Source organism: Sciurus carolinensis, chromosome 2, assembly GCF_902686445.1.
Source record: "Sciurus carolinensis chromosome 2, mSciCar1.2, whole genome shotgun sequence".
NCBI lineage: Eukaryota > Metazoa > Chordata > Mammalia > Rodentia > Sciuridae > Sciurus > Sciurus carolinensis.
In genome coordinates, this window is record NC_062214.1 from 45,070,235 (window position 1) to 45,089,534 (window position 19,300).

The window sequence follows — 19,300 nt, forward strand, 5'->3', positions numbered from 1 at the left end:
GGTCAAATTAGTTAGCCTTCTCATCTTTATTACAAGTGATAGTCTGATAAATATGTTCTAGACCCTTGTGAAAGTTACTGATAAAATTGTGGAATAGAAGAGAAGTTGGACAAGCCATAGCATAGAAACCATATCAGAAACAAGGCCCTCAGTCAGTCTGCTGGTTTATGAATTACTACTTTTCCAGTCTGGTTACAGTGAAGTCATCCAGCTCTCAGAGGGCCATAGTTTTCTCTCACATCTGCCAGATGGTCTTGATACTTAATCTTATGCTTTATCAAAATTAAAATTTGCACTTATATGCTTCCCCTAAGCTCTGAAAAGTATGTTTGAGATACCTTAGTCTTTGTGAGCACATTCTTTTCTGAAAGGTCATGAACTAATTAATAGTGTAGTCTAACAATTTTATAAGAAATCCATGTAACATTCCAAAATTCATCCTTTTCAACAATACTTAAAAATGAGAAAAATATTTCTCTGTTCCTGATTTTGAGTGTATCCATTATTCTACATGACTTCTAAAGGAAAAGAAATTAGTCTTTAAGGTTCTAGATCATTGCTATTTATCTGTTCTACAATCAGATATGGGTGATCCTGAATCAGGACCTTTTTTGAAAGTACTGTTTTCTTTCTTTTCTTTTCTTCTTCTTCTTCCTCCTCCTCCTCCTCTCTCTCTCTCTCCCTGCCGCCCCTTATTGGGTTGGGGTGGTAGCTGCGGTAGAGTACTTGTTTAGTGTGCACAAGGCCCTGAGTTTGATCCCCTGTACTGAAAAAAAAAAACCAAAAACTGAATATATGAATTATATGAATACTTTTCCCCATTAGTGTTTTCTCAGTGGTTTGTATTTTACTTCATTCACTAAGACAATTTCCTGTCCTTTTCCATTTGAAGAGGATATGTCAGTTCTAGAAGATGGAGAATCATGAGAATACTGGTTAACAGTACTGACTGGCTAAGATCAGGGCCAGGAACTCCTTTTTTAATTTAGTGTATAGATTTTAAATATGAATCAATCAGGGTCACCTTATGGCAGTTATGTTGGCTGTTCTTTCATGCTTACCCATTTTCTATCTCAGAGAAATATTTTAATTTTAAAACTTAAAATATTCCATTGTTAAAAATCTCTCATTCCTTATTTCCTTTTACAGTCTCAACCTACCCACGGGAATATGCCATTTCTTCCTATCAATTGTATTTTGCATTGTACTTCCCAAGTGTCTGGTTGTACTTGCATTTTTCTCCCATTTTTATACAAACTCAAGTACTCATATAAACTAATTACTTTCTGTAACACCGAAAAGTTACAAAATCCTTATTTCAAATTGCTAAAATATGGATCTAAAATAGCATTTTTCCTTGTTTGCTTCCTGTCTTCAGTAAGATGAAACTGCTTGCCAGCTGAGAGCTTATTTAATGTTTGTTGCTTTTAGTAGAATGTGCCTTGGAGTTAGTATCAAGTAGTAGAAATCCCCATTTCAACCATATCTTGCTTTGGGCCTGTTTAGAAATTTGGATTAAAAAAAATCACTGTCCATCTCTTTCATTCAGGGTCTGGCTCCATTCTGGCAACTGCTCTAAAATCCAGTCTCTCTTCTGTGTATTTTCCATTCATAGGTACTTCAATCCCATCCTGGAGTGATTTCTTTGTTTTTGGTGCTGCTATTCCCTTGCAGAAATTCCTCTTACACTCAATTTTCCAAGTGAAGACTTGAGACTGCTAGACCCAATCACGTGTAAGACTTGCCAATAGGATATGTCTTACTTGGCCAATCTGCTGAAAGTAACCCTTTATCTCTTTCTGCTTTTCTATGAAACCATTCTTCTCCTTTTCCTTCGCCTCTATCTCCATCTCATCCTTTCAAATATGGTCTTTAAATGCTCCAAAGAGTTCTATTATTCTTTTCCCTTATCATTCTCTATACCCCTGCAAATCTAGCAGGTACCGCAATGCATCAGTCCACCTCCTGCATAGGTATCTAATCCATTTCCCTGCCACTGGCATAGATCAGGACCCTGCTGTCTCTCTCAGAACTCCTTACTTGGCCCCTACAAATGTTTTCATCACTCCCTCTTCCATGTGTATGAGGCTTGTGCATGTACATAATCCTATACTCTGCCATACAGAAGTTTCTGACATTTCAAATGTAATGCTTTTTCAAAGCTTGTTTGTGAGCAACTGTTATCCCCTTAGTTGGGATATCTTATTTATAATTCTATTTTTTTTTTTTTTTGTGGTGAAGACAGTGCCTGGTATATGGCAGAGACATTTTAAATGTTGACAAATGCATAAATGGTTCTGTATGGCAAAATACAACACATGGTACAGTTTGACTTCCACTCTGAAGTGTATGGAAATGAACAGAAGAAATTATAGATCTTCCCAGGAAAATCCCATTGGACAAAAGAAACAGGGTCGTTACAGCTTTAAGGAACAGGGTCATTTTGAAGATGTGTAAACTAGGAGCAGAATTTAGCAAAAAAAAACTGTTGACATCATGGTGTGAGAGAGCAGCTCGGGTATTATCAAGTATATCTGTTAACTGAAAAATGAAAATAAATCTCACTTGTGACAGAATGAAGAACAAAATTACTTTTTCTTAGGCAGCCCAGTTTTCTCCATCAAATGCTGATAGTTCCAGAAAGTAGAGATGGTGAATGCCATTGAGACTATTGTTCTATTGAAGTGGACGTTTATTTTAAAAAGCCACCATCTGTTTGATTCAGGGTGAACTCCTCCTAATGGGCACACTGCATATTGTGTGGCAAGCTTTTCCCCGAAACAAGTTATCTGACAAGGAGAAAGTAAGTCCTGGCTCAAATGGTTTTGGAAACTTCTATCAGCTGACCATGGTTTGATTTTGAATCTTTAGTTGGCTTGGGAACTGTAAACATAACATGTGGCAAGCTTCCCATTTATAACACTCTAGGCATAGGAACAGGCCCTCTGATTGCCCATGAGGGATAGAAAAAGCAGATGGTAGGTGAGTTGGCCCTCATCACTCAGAAGGGCAGTGGTCACAGGACGAAGGCTCCACTTGACAGATTTGATTTAGCCCACTGAGAAGGTTACAGGAAAAGCCAGGAGGGACAAAGGGGCTAGGCTGAAATGTTACAGAGGGTGCTTTCCAAACACAGCCAATCCTACTGTGTTCATATTTTATTTTTTTTTTGCTCATTTAAGACAATGATATTTTTCAGTTTTCTATGTACCTCATCGACAGTTCCAACTGTTTGATCAGTTAGCCAAGAGAACCCCAAACAAGAACTTCTTTGATATTGATTCTAAGCTAATTTACTGCTTAAAATTCCAGAAATAGGCAAATTTGTTCCAGCAATGCCCTAATCCTCAGCATAATCAGAAATGTTGTGTTTTCTTGAAACTTACTGAATAAAATCAGTGGGCAATGCATTTCTACTTCTAGCTAAATCTTACACAAAAATGAATCCCAGTTGACCCTATTTTAAGGCAGTTAAATACCAATCATTCACTGGGGAGGGAACAGGGATGTAAGAATAACTGCTCCAAAGTAATTCCATTGGCTCTTTTCTTCATTTGTCTGGATATGCATGCTTAATACTAAAAAAGAAAATGTTCCCCCTCTAAGGGATTTATAGAATGTCTGAACATGTCCTTTGTTCACTGAACAGTCATTCTCATACCTAGGAAATGAGTGACACTGACATAAAATGAGCAGTTCTACTTAACAGTTGAAATCTAAATGTTAGGTATTAAATGGGGATACAGGACTTCCACATAAAGTGGCCAATATTGCTAATAAAATTTTCCCTTCTTTGTTAGCACTCACCAATGTACCTACTATCTCAAGGGAAGAGGTAATGGCAATCTTCCTCAGATTTCTGGTCTCTTAAATGAATTATTTTTTCTATGGCAGAGTACACGAGCTGTTGCCTATCTTTAATTTTTTCATGGTCAAGGACGGAACTCAGGGCCTTGTGTGTGCTAGGCAAGTGCCCTGCCACTGAGCTAAATCCATAACCCTGGGGCTTTCTATCTTAATGGGTCTTAGTTCATATGTCAATACAGTGTTGCCAAGGGCTTCCTGCCAGGCTTTAGGAAGGGGACCAATTCTACATACCTGGGAACAGAGTTCCTTGAGTTTCAGAACAGGTTACAGGCGGGTCTGTGGTTTGTGGCCTGCGTGGCTGCACATGGAAAATGTATTTCCTCTATTATTGTTTTCATGGAAGCTGACTGCCTTGAGAGGTCTCATTCTCCTGCCAAGCCAGAACTGGCTTTGAATGCAGAAAGCAAGCAACAGTGAAAAACATTGGGAAACATGAACAACCTGGACCTGGAATCCTTTCTTAGTTGTGCTATTTCCCTGTAGTAGCCAATTACTTACTTTGAAAATGATGACACAGAAAGAATGAGGATTACAGGGGACCAAAGGTCTCTTTTAGTCAACTCTTTTGTTGTTGTAACTAAAAGATCTGGACAAGAACAATCAAAGGAGGAAATTAGAGGTCTTAGTCCAAAAACAGTTAGCTCCATTTCTCAGGGCTGGAGGTGAGGCTGAATATTATGGTGGCAGAGTGTGATGGAGGAAAACAGCTCGGGAATCATATCAAGAAGCAGAGAGGGAGACTCCACTCACCAGATACAAAATGTATACCCAAAGGCAGACACCCAGTGACCCACCTTCTCCAGCCATATCCTACCTGCCTTCAGTTGCCACTCAGTTAATCCCTACTAGGGGATTAATTCACTGACTGGGTTCTCATAACCCAATCATTTCACCTCTGAATATTCTTGCATTGTCTCATACATGAGCTTTTGGGGAATACCTAATATCTAAACCATAAGAGTCTCTCTTCCTGTCAATCCATCCTTAGTGAGCAATAAACTAATTAGGTAGAGAGAATTGGTACAATATATGTTTATAAAAGTGAAACATATACAGGTAGGTTAGTTTTATGTAGTGTTTGCATTCTTCCTATAAGAATAAAATATATATGCACAGATGAGCTATAAAATGTGAATTGCATAATTTCAGCACTTCCATATTAAAAGCTTTTAGATTTGTACATTAAATGGACACTGCACAATACAAAGAAGAATTAAAAAATTAATGCTAACAATTAAAAATTGTAAGTCCTTTACACAGAGCGACATTAGCGAAAATAAAACTACCATGAGAAGTCAGAGGTACTACAAAAGAATGGAAAAAACTTCATATTTTAACACCTTTAAAGGCATTTCTTCCTGCTTTTTGAAACAGAGCACCACATTCTCTTTCTGTACTGGGGCCTACAGGTTATGTGTCTGGTCCTGGATCTAAGTGAGTCCAAGGTACTGCTGATCTCCTCAGTCCTTATGGGGCCTACATGGGCTTAGGGGCAGCGCAAGTGATCGTTATACTCCTTCTCTACCTTTGCCCCTATGTCAAGCAGTCCTGGTTGTACTAGGATGAGAATTTCTTGGTGCTTATGGGGGGACAGTCAGGGAGGTTTCCCTCTGGGATCATCCAGAATACCATCTCTACCAGAGCTGGCTCTTGGGTTTGTCACAGGCACCTTGGTGCCTTCTACCTAGAATGTTGCCCAAGATCTTGGACAGTTTCTCTCTCATCCTCCAATGTTTGCCCAAATGCTCTCTCCTCAGAGGACTGCTCTTTAACCTGAGCCTCATTTACCACAATGCTCTCTCATTTCTTTTTGGAACTTTTCCCAATTAGCTTATGCATTTCTTAGTTTGTTTTCTCTATGAAGTACGCAGGCAAGAACCTGGTCTCCCTTGTTCCCCACTATAGCCCCGGCTCCCATCTCTGGACTTGGCAGAAACACCATAGGAAATGTTTGTTTGGTAAATGAATAAATGTAATTAGACACCCATAATTAGGATTTGTTAAGATTATTCAGTGTTTTTCAAAATTCAAATCTAAGACTTGTGTCAATGAAGCAGCAAAATCCAGACATCATCTATGACATAATCAAACAGGTTTAGATTTTTGCCAAATCATGTGTGAACCTGGATGTTTCAACAAAACATTAAGGAAACAGTTAATTATTGATAGCCTAGGCAGACACATATATAGTTTTAAAAGTCAGTATATTTTTTTAAAGAAATAGAAAACAACAAAAAACTGAACAAACCAAAAAACTCCCTTTTTCTCTTAGTTTTAAAAATATTTTCCTCATTTTCTCCTCTTGTATTCCTCATTTCTTATCAAAATATTAGCCATTCTGCAGATAGAAGAATAGTTAAGCGATTGCAAAGTTTTCTCCACATGACTACATTTCCATAAGAAAATTATGTAACACTTGATTTATTGTTTTAAATAGTAAAGCATCAAAGTATAAGACACTTCTTGTCTTATACTTTCTCTCTCAAAGCATAAGGCAAAAAATGCTCAACATTTTTATTATAAGTAAATAATAATCAATATTCTTATATTGATTAATTTTTAGATTACTCAATATTTTATATTGATCATTATATTTATAAATATAAATTTATTTTACTATTTATTATTTATAGTTATATTGATCAATATTTTATAATGATCTTTTTTTCTTTTTACCATTTCTTTCCTAATTTCTGTACAAAGCTGTCCTCTGAGATGTCAAGTTTACTGCTTTATGAGTTATTTTAGAGGACAGAATTTCCTAACTCACATTAGCATAAGTAGCCCTAGCCAGCATCATAACTGTCAATATGATCAATTGGAAAGTTTTGAAGTGATACTAAATAACATCCTTTGGAAAAAAAAAAAATATATATATATATATAGGTACTGTGGATTGAACTCAGAGATGCTTTGTCACTGAGTACATACCCGGCTCTTTTTATTTTATTTTGAGTTAGGATTTTACTAAGTTGCTTAGGGCCTCACCAAATTGCTAAGGCTGGCCTCAAACTTGTGATCCTCCTGCTTCAGCCTCCTGAGTTTCTGGGATCACAGGGGTGCACCACCACACCAGGCTCCTTTGAACTTAAAATATTTTTTTTCCTAAACTTGATTAATTCAATGGTGCAAAATTAACTTTTATTTGAAAGAGCAGTCTTTGACAAAATAACAAGGCATGTATTTTAAAATAAGAAGTTTGGAAGTAGGGAAGGTGATGTGGCAAAAATCACAATGGACTTAAATAAAACGGTATTTTCTAGTTTGCAAATGATTTTTTTTTGTTTTGTTTTTTGGGTTAACTTGGCCTAACATACTTGACTGATGGGTGTCCAGTTCATCCTAGTTGATATGCAAACTGACAAGTTAATTGCTGAATAGGGCTTTCTCATATCTGTCAAGAAGCTCTTTTTAACAGAATGTGAAAGAAAAACTCCATGCTGAAGGCTGAATCCACACCAGTCATAAGATTATGTCTGGAGTGCTGTGGAAATCATTGCAGAGAATGCCATCTCCAAACCACCACCACCATCGTGGACAAAGCACCAGAGAGTGTGCTAGAGGGAATAATGCTGCCCTGGCCCCCGGGGAAGGACCAGATGGGACCTAATAGCTCTTTTCTACTACTAATTTCTATGATAATTCTAAGTTGCCACATGGCATATGTATTTTTTTTTTAATCTAAGGCAGAATGTCAGACAATGAAGTGACCAGGATTTTAATGAAAGGTATTTTCATGAACTGTATCTATTCGGACGTGATATTTCTTACCTTCCTCCATCTACTAGCAACACATCATTTACAATTAGGTTGGGAGAAGTTTATGGAGAAAGGTCAAGCACAATGCGTTTTTAATCATTATCAATACCAATTAGAAACAAATATTTCTAGGAAGTCAGATGCTTTTTGCAACGATTTTATGAAGTCATTCACATCAAGTTCTTTTAATTAAAGATTATGCTTGGATTTAGCAACTATGGCACACCAGGTAATGTTGAGAGAAAAATTAGAGAAGTAAAAATTCTTCCATTTTTAGAGACAAATCAGGAATTAGAGGAAGAATATTAGTGATTCGGGAAAATTACAAAAGAATTTCTGGCCATTCTTACTGGTGAGTCCAAATGCAACTCCATTTGGGACACCTTTCCTTCTCCTTCCAACTAGATGCAATTTCTCTTCCTGTGACCTTCCAGAACTCTATTTGCATTTCTCAGGTGGCACATGCCACATTCTTTAATTTATTAGAGACATTTTACTTGCTTTGGGGAGGTGCTCTGAATGAGACCATTATATTTTGCTCAGCATTCCTCTTTATAAACAGACTGCAACACCCAGGGAGGATAAAGGAAGAGATTGAACTTGGAGAAAAATACCGACAGAACCATGAGCATCTCATGATAGCCATAGCTTCTCACACACAAATTTATGTGAGTAAATCCATGAAAATAAAATCTTCCTAGGTTCAATGTAGCACAAATTATATTTAATATAAATTAACAAATAGTGTGAAAATCATACTATGTTATTTTCAACATAGAATGAAAAAATTCTCAATTCTATTTTCAATTCAGTTTTAATACTTACCTTTCATGAAAAACTATCCGGAATCTCGCTTCTGGGAGTAATAGTAAGTTACATATTAGAGCAAAAAGATACAAGCTCTGGTAGAGTGGGATGAGGCACTTCACAGCCCTGCTGGCGTTGATGCACGTGGCACATATAAGGCTTGGCAGCAGCTTCCCACTCACTATGGCTCCATCGAACAGAGGACCAAAAATGGAACCTGTTGATCAGAATAGAAAAATGCTTATTTTTCAAAACCAATAAAAGCTATGTGAGAATAGATAACTGATATTTATAACCTGGAATGAACACATAGGCAGTCATCCTCAGGGCAAGTGCTGACCTTCAACAGGACATGGGTAGAGAAGGCTTTCAACTCAGGGAAAGCAGGACTGCTCTAGGAACTCTTGAGAAAAGCTTCTTGTTAATGGGAAATTATCACTGTTTTTTGTTTTTTCTTTTAAGTGTGTGTATGCTGTCATTTATAGAAATGCCACTATTCTTTCTAAGGGCTTAATCATGTAGAGTATGTGTTACACAGATACCAGTTTTGGACTGGCAATGTTCCTATTATGGGTATTGACTGGGTTTTTTGTTTGTTTGTTTGGTACCAGGGATTGGAACTCAGGGGCACGCGACCACTGAGCCACATCCCCAGTCCCATTTTGTATTTTATTTAGAGACAGGGTCTCACTGAGTTGCTTAGCACCATGCTTTTGCTGAGGCTGGCTTTGAACTCGTCATCCTCCTGCCTTAGCTCCTGAGCTGCTGGAATTATAGGTGTGTGACCCTGCGCCCGGTGCCTGTTGAGTCTTAAAGGAGATGATCACCATCACCATCAGTCAACAACTACATGGTCCTACTTAGAGTTCTTGTTTTTTTTGAGCTTTTCTCTTTGCTTCCAACAGACTGCATGGCCTCATTTCCTTCTACTTCTTCAACAGAGACATGGTTTTCCTTTGCTGAACCCATTTCCACCAGGTAGGCAACCTGCAAAGTTTTCATGCCTGTCTTTTTTGGATTTCTTTCTTTTCTCTACCCTGCTTCATTAGAGTTTTATTCACTAATAGGGATATGGTTAGCTCCATGAGATCAGGGACTGATTCTACCTTGTAATTCATATTAATTTACTATTTAACTTGCTTGCTCATCTATTCACAAAATAATTATTATGTGATGGACACCATTTCATTCACTGAGGACACAGCAGTAAATAATACAAAAATCCTTGACTTCACTGAGTTTGCAGGTTATTGTAGATTTCAGATAACAAACATTATAAATACATAAAATGCCTGATGTGTTAGGTAGTAAAAGTGTTAAGGTGAAAATAAAACAGAAGAGATCAATCAAACTTTTTTTGAGGTGTGGTATCTCCAATTAGGTCAAATAGGCAGGGAGGGTTTTAAGAGAAGATGATATTTTAGTAAAAGTCTAAAGGAAGTGGCAGAAGGAATCACAGGTAGGAGTCTTTCAGATTCCATTTGATAGACAAACATTCCAGGCAGAGGGACAGCAAATAAACAGGCTTGAGGTGATGGGAGTGGAATTGAATGTTTAAGCAACAGCAAGGAAGTCACAGTGACTAGAGCCAAGTAAGTGGAAGGAAGACCAGGAAGAGACAAAAGTCAGGCAGGTAGTAAGAGGAGCCTTGTTTGAAATTTGAAGGATTTTCAATTTCTACTCCAAAACAGAAGGCTTCTCGAAGGCTTTAGGGAAATAGGGTGAATGATCTAACCTACATTTTTAAAGTACTGTTCTCACCACTGTGTTGGGAAAATTGCAAAGGGAAATTATGGAGACCATTTGGAGAACTATTGAATAATCCAGCAAGAGATGATAATGGCTTGGATCAGAGTGGTGGTAGGAGCAGATGGCTTTCTGGATATATGTTCTGAAGGTAGAACTGATAGGATCTGTGGAGAATGGGTGATGAGGTGGGAGGGAAAGAGAGGTGTCAAGGATGATGCCATGATTTTTATTGTGAGGAAGGGTCATGAGTTCAGTTTTAGATATACTCAATTAGAGATGCCTATTGTGTATCCAGTGGTGATGTGCTGAAGAGGCAGTAAGGCAGGGGAGAGGCTTAAATTGGAGATATAACCTAAGAATTGTTCATCTGCAGATGGTGTTTCCAGCCACAAGAGCAGATGATATTCCCAAAGAGCATGAGAAAAGCTCCAAGGACTATGTCCTGTAGCCCTACGATGTTAGAGGTTGAAGACATGAGAAAAGAAGACTGAGAAGGAGTGGCTTAGAGATGGAGGAGACCAACCCCTAGTGAGTAGCTCTGTACCTGGCATGTGGCTGGAATACATATACCTCCTGAATGACTGAATTTTACTAATATTTTACATAATTTAATAAATGCAAGTCTTCGGCCTAGGTCTTTTAACATCTTCCAGTAACTGCTTATTAGTTACTTATTAGTCTTTTCTGTGGTTGCCATTGTAGGGTAGGCCTGGGATACAACAGGAAATACAACACTGTTTCGCATATAGGAGCTAACACAATTGGAAAACTATGAACTAATATCAACAAAAAACAGATGTCCTTTACTAATTTTTAGCAAATTAAATTCAATAATATAACAAAATAATACATCTTGATCAAGTGGAATTGTCCACAGGAACACAAACTTGGTTAAACATTCATAAATCAATTCATCAATGCAATATACCCCATTAACAGAATAAGAAGAAAAACTAGAAGACTTTCTTAATAGATGCAGAATAAGCACTAGATACATTCAATCTCATTCATGATTTTAGAAAAGCAGAACAGAACAATAACTTCCAGAAAACTGGAAAGATAAGGGAACTACTTCAATTTAATGAAATCTAAAAGAGGAAAAAAAATGGCATCATAATTAACAGTGAAATACTGAATGCTTTCTACCCAGGATCTAAAAAGGCAAGAATGTTTATGCTCACCTCTTCTATTCAACATTTTTCCTAATTTGCAATTAGGAAAATAAGAGAAAGAAAGAAAAAAAGAAAGAAACATAAAGATGAAAATGAAGTAAAATTATTTTTATTCACAGATAACATGATTATATACATGAAAAATCCAAAGGAATTTAATTAGAACTAATCAGTGAATGAGTTAAGTCACAAGATACAATAGGTTCCCTGTAGCAGTTTATTATATTTACATATAATATCATTATTATATTTATATCATTTTGTTATATTTCTGAATGTTAGTAACTAACAATTCAAAAATACCATTTAAAAATGCTGCTTATAATAGCATCAAAATTTTAAGATAAATTTGACAAAAGATGTGCAAGACATTGATACTGAAAACTACCAAACTGTGCTGAGGTAAATTTAAGATAACCTAAATAAATGCAAAGATGTACAATCTTCATGGACTATAAGTTTCAACATTGTTCCAATTATTCCAAAATGGATCTACAGATTCAATATAAACACAATTAAATTTCTGGTAAACTTTTTATAGGTAGGGATCAGGTGATTCTAAATTCAATATGAAAATGAAAGACATAAATTAGCTGAGACAATGATGACTTATATTACCTGACTTCAAGGTATGCTATCGAGCTACAATAATTAAGATATCAAAATAGTGGCATGAGAATAGACATATACATAGAAGGAACAGAACACAGAGTCCAAGAATAGAGCCACACATACATGGTAACTGATTGGCAGTAAAGGAAGCTCATCAATTTGATAGGAAAAGGAAAGTTTGTTTTAATAAACACATTGGAACAACTGAGTAGCCATTTGAAAAAGTGAACCTTGATCTCTACCTCATAATATACACAGAAATTGAGACAGATTAGAGACTGAAATATGAAAGCTCCTAGAAGAAAACCTGTGAGAAAATCTTCACACCACCTCCTGATCCTATGCTCAGTGGTAAATTTAATGAAAGACTACATGTAGTAGTCCTAATCAGAACCTGAGCACAGCTTTTCACCCCTGTTGAGCAAGTGTATTTACAACCACCTTAAGTTTCTGAATGACTCAAAGTTGATGACCAAAGCCTGGGGATTCATGAGACTTCCATGACTGTTGACAAACTGAATTTCCTTACCAGCTGCTAGTTAGGAGATGTGTGTGGAGCCCCTATTATGTATTACTGGACTAAAGAAAGCACATTTCTTTTTTTTTTTTTCTGTGCTGGGGATTGAACCCAGGGCCTTGTGCTTTCGAGGACAGCACTCTACCAACCGAGCTATATCCCCAGCCCACAAGAAAGCACATTTCTGAGGAGAAGCACAAATATAAAAAGCATAGCCTAAATTGATTTCTTATCAGACTTGGGTTCAAACTGTGACACTTTCACACCCAGGTTCTCCTCTTGGCCGTATATTGTACTTAACAAAGGAAGCTGCCCTGCCTAGTAGAACTTCTCAATTTTTATTGTGTGTACAGATAACCTGAGCATCTTGTTACAGTGCATATTCAGATCTGGCATAGATCATAAAATTGTGTATTTCTAACATGCTTTCAGGTGATGCTGATACTGCTGGCTCATGGATTATATTTTGAGTAGCAAGACTTACCTCAAACTTGAGTATGTATCAGAATCACCTAGATGACTTTTTATAAAACAGATTGATAGTTTCTACTCCCAGAGTTTCCAATTCAGTAGGTCTGGAGTGGACCCAAGAATCGGCATTTCCAACAATTTGCATCTGTGCTGATGCTGATCCACACACTAAGAATCACTGCTTCAGAGATCTGTACCTGTCTCTTGCCAATGTGTGGCTCTCTCCAGTTGAAACCTGTTCATTCCATCCACCCTAAAATGTTAGCTTAGTGTAATGGTTATTCTGAATTGTCAACTTGATTGGATTAATAGATGCAGATGATAAAGAGGCTTCTGGGAGTGTCAATGAGGGTGTGTCTAGGAAAGATTAGAATGTGGGATAGTGAACTGGAGACCCTCCCTAAGTGTGGGTAGTATCACTCAACAGAATGGTGGCTTGGAAGGATAAAAGTTGGAAGAACAAGAAAGCAGATGCAGATGCAAGCTCAACTCTTCTTGAACCAGTTCTTGATTGATGTTTGATCATCTGAGGATACCAGGCTCTCGCTTCTTCATTCTTCCAAAGTGGACCCTGCCAGTGATTTTCCAGGGAGTTTCCAGAAGCCTTGGTCTTGGACTAGGGTACCACTGTTGATCCCTCTTGCTCTGGGGCTTCCACCTCTTAGACTGCACAGCTACTGGGTCTTCCAGTTCTCCAGCCTACAAACGGTCACTGTGGATTATCCAGCTTCTGGTCATGTAAGCCAATATGATAAGTCCCTTTTTTATAATCACACTTCCTGTTGATTCTGTTCCTCTAGAGAACCCTGATTAATACACTTAGTCACAGGAACCTTGAAAGGGCTCCAGGAGAAATTCTTTCCTGAGAATTGTCCAGAATGTTTCTGTGAGTGAGTGACCATAGTCTTTGCAGAATTAATTTATTTCAAAGATACACTTCCACATGACTCTCAATTAATGATGAAGTTTTTCACTCTGTTCCTGACTTGAACTTTTCAGATTTTAATGTACACACAGTTGACCTGGGCATTTGTTACAGCACAGATTCAGTTTAGTTGATGAATGTCAAGGGTGGTTGATATACTTTCCATTTAGACTTCTCTTTAGAAAGCAAGATTACTTTTAGAAGAGGAATCCATGCATGATTACTCCTAAGAAAGCTTTTTTAGAAATTTTTTTTAGAGAAGTGATGATGGTGATGTTCATGTTGCAAGACTGTCCAGTATGCCAGCACAAGGATGTGTCCAGATGTTGGAGCAGGGAAAAAGGAGAATCTTTAGACATACCCATTTGACATACAGGAATTAATCATTCAAGGACTCAATTGAGACATCTTGATGTTTCAAAGAAAGGCAAAGAACAATTGGGCTCAGTTCAAATTCCTTTTAGATAAACTCCAGCTTTCAGAATCAGAATACTGCCACTGAGATACAGTCTGTGTTGAAAGCTATAAATGCAAAGGATGAGTAATAGCTTGACTTAACCAGCCTGATCAGTTACTCATCCCATTTAAAAAAGTGCAGATATTATACACATGATTTTTATGCCCAGTTCATTGGCACTGATTATTATGGAAGAGGTGAGTGATATGATAAAAAAAGGTTTATTTTCTCCCTGACCTCACAAATATGCCTGTGATATGAGCACTGTATGGGCATAGAGACCACATATATATGAACAGCCCTTAATTAACAAGCATTTGCATACAGGTATGAAAATGAACATTTCTATATTCTTAACAGGATTTAGTTCACTGGAATTCAGTTTCTGGATTTGGTATGGTCACTCAAAACAAAGGGCCCTTAAATTATAGTCATGTATTTATCTGAAGCACAGAAACAGTGTGGTTTTTCTCTGCTGATCACACAGTATAGCTGAGAAGCTCAAATGCCATATTAATTCCCAAAAGTGTACTGCAAATAGTACTGTCCTAATGAAAGGATAGGTGGAAAATCATACGATTTTTGAGAAAAAGTGAAAACTTTAAAGAGAAATGTAAGGCATGCTCCTGGGTAAAATAGAATATTTATTTTGCTATATTTTTATCTATGTTGTATAAATATATTTTCTAAAATATCAGAAGATAATATTGGTGGAAAAATGGTTTGTCAAAGGACTATATAACATTTTGCCTGAAAATTCTAAAGACTACATTGAATCTTTCAGGGTCAAAAATGGCAGAAATTTCAAGTCATCTTTTTAGTATTTATTTGCTTCTTTTAGTCAAAATTCTGTTAGGGAGTGTGAGGGAACACAGAGATGAATAAGTTTGAGGCTCTTATCTCTAAATAGCTTACACAGAAGATAAAACTATATTCAAGAAGGAAGAAAAAAGAAAAAAGAAGCTTTAGGGTGGAAGCAGATAAAATACTCTGAAGTCACAGGGAATTCTAGTTGAGGGAAGCAATGGAAGGCTTCATGTCACAGGTGGTCATGACCAGTAGTTGTTGGTAAGATTTGTGGTAAGAAGAGGTATGCACTCCAGGCAAAGGGTGCACAACAGAAATGAAAAGGTAGTATTTTTGCTCGGGTAGTGTTCCCCCCAAAACACATGCCTTTTAACTGAATACTAGCTGATATTATGTGAAAGCCCTGCCTACAGTTACCAACTAAAGCATGACAGCTAAATAAAGGAAGACTGTGGATAGAACTGGGCAAATTTCTGCACGAAACTCCTGAGGAACTCCCTAAAGCAAATTGGGAGGTCAGATGTAGGCCGCTAACAAAAGGGAGGAAGGTCAACAGGCCTAGCTGTGGGTTTGAGAGGAATGGGAATCTGTGCAACAGAGATCTTTGAAATGCACCAAGCATCACTATCATTGACAAATGAATAAAAAGGCTGAAGAACAGCCGACATGGGATCAGACAAATGTCTAGCAACAATCATCAATCCACTTCCATGACTGTGCAGCTATGTTTGTCCATCCCTGTCTGCTCCACTTCACGCTCTGGAAATACAAATGAAAGCAACACCAAGCACCTGTAAGTTTCCACCCTTTATTCAAAGGCAAGCCTGAGTTGAAGGCACACTTGTAAGTCACTAGGAGTTAAGTGTGGGTGAGTGTTGAGAACTGTGGAGGCTGCAGATTTAATGTTTAGGTGGTCCTCACAAATTATGTGACCACAGAACAAAATGGCCAAGCCAGGCAGGGAAGACTACATGTTTTTAAGCTAGGAGGAAAATATCGGTGCACATCACAGAATGATGCATGTATAGAAAGGGTCTGTGAGGTTAACAGTAATTGCTATAGTTGTGTGTTATGTAGTAATAATAAGCTGTTTTTGGTATTTGCCTGGACTTGTAAAACTAAAACATAAAAGGTGCCTAGTGACAAACTTGCTGTGTGGCTGGATGATACTCCTAAACAATGTTGATATGAACCTTTATCTATGATTTGAGTGGTGGCTCCTAGCATAGTCATATTCTGGTCTTTATCAATGAAGACCAGAGCATGACTGGGCTGAAAATCACTACTTAAGCCCCTGGACTTTTGGAGCAAACTGTCAGCAGCACCATGACCACAGGACTCCACATCGCTCTGTCTCTTGACTGCCCCGGCTGCTGTCCACGCTATCGATGATTACTGATCAACTGTTGTCACCAAGGCCAGACGACTGGCCACCTCTCCCATGATGATGACTGCCATCCAGTCTCTGGCTTATCAGACACCCAAAGACATCCGAGGAGCTGAGAGAGGCTATGGCTGAGAAGAATCCCCTTGGTCTTGTTGACTGACTTCTTGGCTAGGAGACGTTGCATTGAGTAAGTCCATGGGGATTGAACTCTAGGTGAATAAGGGAGTGAATCTTCAATGTATTTGTGACTTCCTATTATTAGGAACGTTAAGTTGAGTGTGCATTGCATGAATAAAATCCACTTGTTGGAACCAAACTTGATTCCTCTCTTACTCACTGCTCATGACATCCATGAACCAAAAATTTTATTAAAAGTAAAATGTGTTAGATTTAAGCACTTCTTATGTGCTCTGTGGCTCAGAGGAGAATATGGGAAGCGGGAGGCAGGGTGCTGTCCTCTAGGAACACACAGCTCTACATGGGCAGTGCTGAGGAGGGGGTTACTCTGGAAATGAATCAATGAATCTGTGTTAGTTTCCTGAAAGGCATGAGAAAACAGATTTAAACTCTATTTTTTTCAGAGCCTGGGCTAGATACAGAAAATTTCCAAGTGGTGAGAAAATCCCCTTGGGGAACAATGTGGAATGTATAAAGTAGGACAATCACTTAAAAAGGTCCATATACACAATTGATCTGTTTTTGAGTTAGTTAGGAGATTAGGACAAAATAACAAATGAATTGTAGACAAGGGGTTTAAAAGCCCAGGAACATTTGATTTTTGATGATAAATTTAATGGCTGTGGTTGATGTTCTGAGCTCAACGCTCAATGTACAACATGGAATTCTCACGATGGCTTTATAAAGTCACACTTTATTCTTGTTTTACAGAAGACGTGATGAAGTCTTACTGCCTTTCTTAAGCTCACCAAGGTCAAAACTTGAGCTGAAACTCCACTATGGCTCAGGAGGCTCTACATGTCCTAACCTGCCACCCTTGATTCCTTCAGTTCTTTTCTTTGCTCCTCAGACTTTGGCCACAGCAGATGTCTTTCTTCAGACTCTTGAAGCTCATGTCTACCTCAGAAATGTTGCCCTCTCTGTCTTCACTGCTTAATGCTTGCTGGAGGGCTGGTGTGCCTGTTCCATTAGGCATCAACTCAGTTGTCACCTCCTTAGGGAGCCTCTCCATTCACCTGAATAATTATGTAATATTCTATCTCTAATAATTTTCCTTGCCTGAAGTCAGTTCTGTCTTATATCAAAATAGTTACTCCAGCTTCCTTTGATTAGTGTTAGCATGGTAAATCTTTCTTTATCCCTTTACTGTTTTAATCTATAACTTTATATTTAAAGAGGGTTTCTGGTAGACAACATAGTTGGGCTTTTTTATTTTTTGGTAATTGGTAATCTACCCTGATTGTTTTGGGGGAGCAGGTGGAGAATGCTGGAAATTGAACTCAGGGTTTGCTCATGCTAAACATGTGCTCTAAGACTGAGCTACATCTTCAGCCTTGTCTTTTAATTGCTGTATTTAATCATTGATAGGTAAAGAAATTATTGATATAGTTAGATTAATCTACAATATGTTTTGGTATTTTAATTTTTTGTCTTCCATTTGTTTTCTGTCTTCTATGGTATTAACTGTATTTTTATACAATTCCATTTTTATTCTCTCTTAGCATATCAATATTAATTATTATTTTAAAACTATTTTTGGAGGTTGTCCTAAGTTTGAAAATACTTTTATAATTAATTAACCCACATCCACTTTCAAAAAACACTACACTACTCAAAGGCAGTGGAATTACCATTCCCAATTCTTCACTATCCATCCTTATACCGTTGCTGCCATATATTACTTATCCTAACTAATCACTGAACACTTGCTGACTTGATATGCCACCTTCAACCCCTCCAGTCATCTTCTTTGCTCCTATGATTGACCATAGCAGATGTCTTTCTGCAGACTTTTAAAGCTCATGTCTACCTCAGAGATTTTGCCCTTGGAACACATTGTTATCTATCAGACTAATTAAGAATAAGAAAAATAAAAGATTCATTTAGCTTCATTTCTTTTCTAAATATCTTCCTTTCTTTATGCAACCATGTTTCTTTTTTTTTTGATAAATTTAATATTAATTGCAAGGTAGGTCTACTGGACACAAACTCCCTCCAATTTTGATTATCTGAGAAAGTCTCTTTTAGTTTTGAAGGATAATTCCACTAGATACAGAATTCTAGATTAGTAGTTTTTTTTTTTTTCTTTTAATACTTTATATATATCACTCTACTCTTTCCTTGTTTACATGGTCTCTGAGGAGAAGTCCTATGTGATTCTTATCTTTGCTCCTCTGTAGTTGTTTTCTTTACTTTGGCTTCTTTGCACTTTATAAATGATATGCCCAGGTGTAGATATTTTGGTATTTATCCTGCTTGGTGCTCTTGATTTTTTTGGATCTATGGTTTGGTGTCTGCTCTTAATTTTGAATACTTCTCAGGCATTATGATGTCAAACATTTCTTCAAGTTTTCTCTTAATTTCTCCTTCTTGTATCCCCAGTATGTATAGGTTACACTGTTGTTTTTTTTTTTTTTCCCAATTGTCCCACATCCCACAGGTCTTCAATTTTGTTTTTCAAGATTTTGCCCTTTGCATTTCAGTTTTAAGATTTCTATTGATACATCTTCAAACTCACAGTTTCTTCCCTCAGCCATGTCAGCTAAGCCTGATAAATCCATTCTTCATTCCTATTATGCAGTATTTTGAAGTA

General features: G+C 37.4%; 1 protein-coding gene across 1 annotated transcript in view; it reads right to left on the minus strand.

Moving 5' to 3' along the window:
• Positions 1-19,300, minus strand: part of Ralgapa2 (Ral GTPase activating protein catalytic subunit alpha 2) — a 302,869-nt gene that overhangs the window by 73,855 nt on the left and 209,714 nt on the right. The window contains 1 exon segment of the mRNA XM_047542031.1: positions 8,524-8,650. Coding sequence (XP_047397987.1) covers positions 8,524-8,650 — 127 coding nt within the window.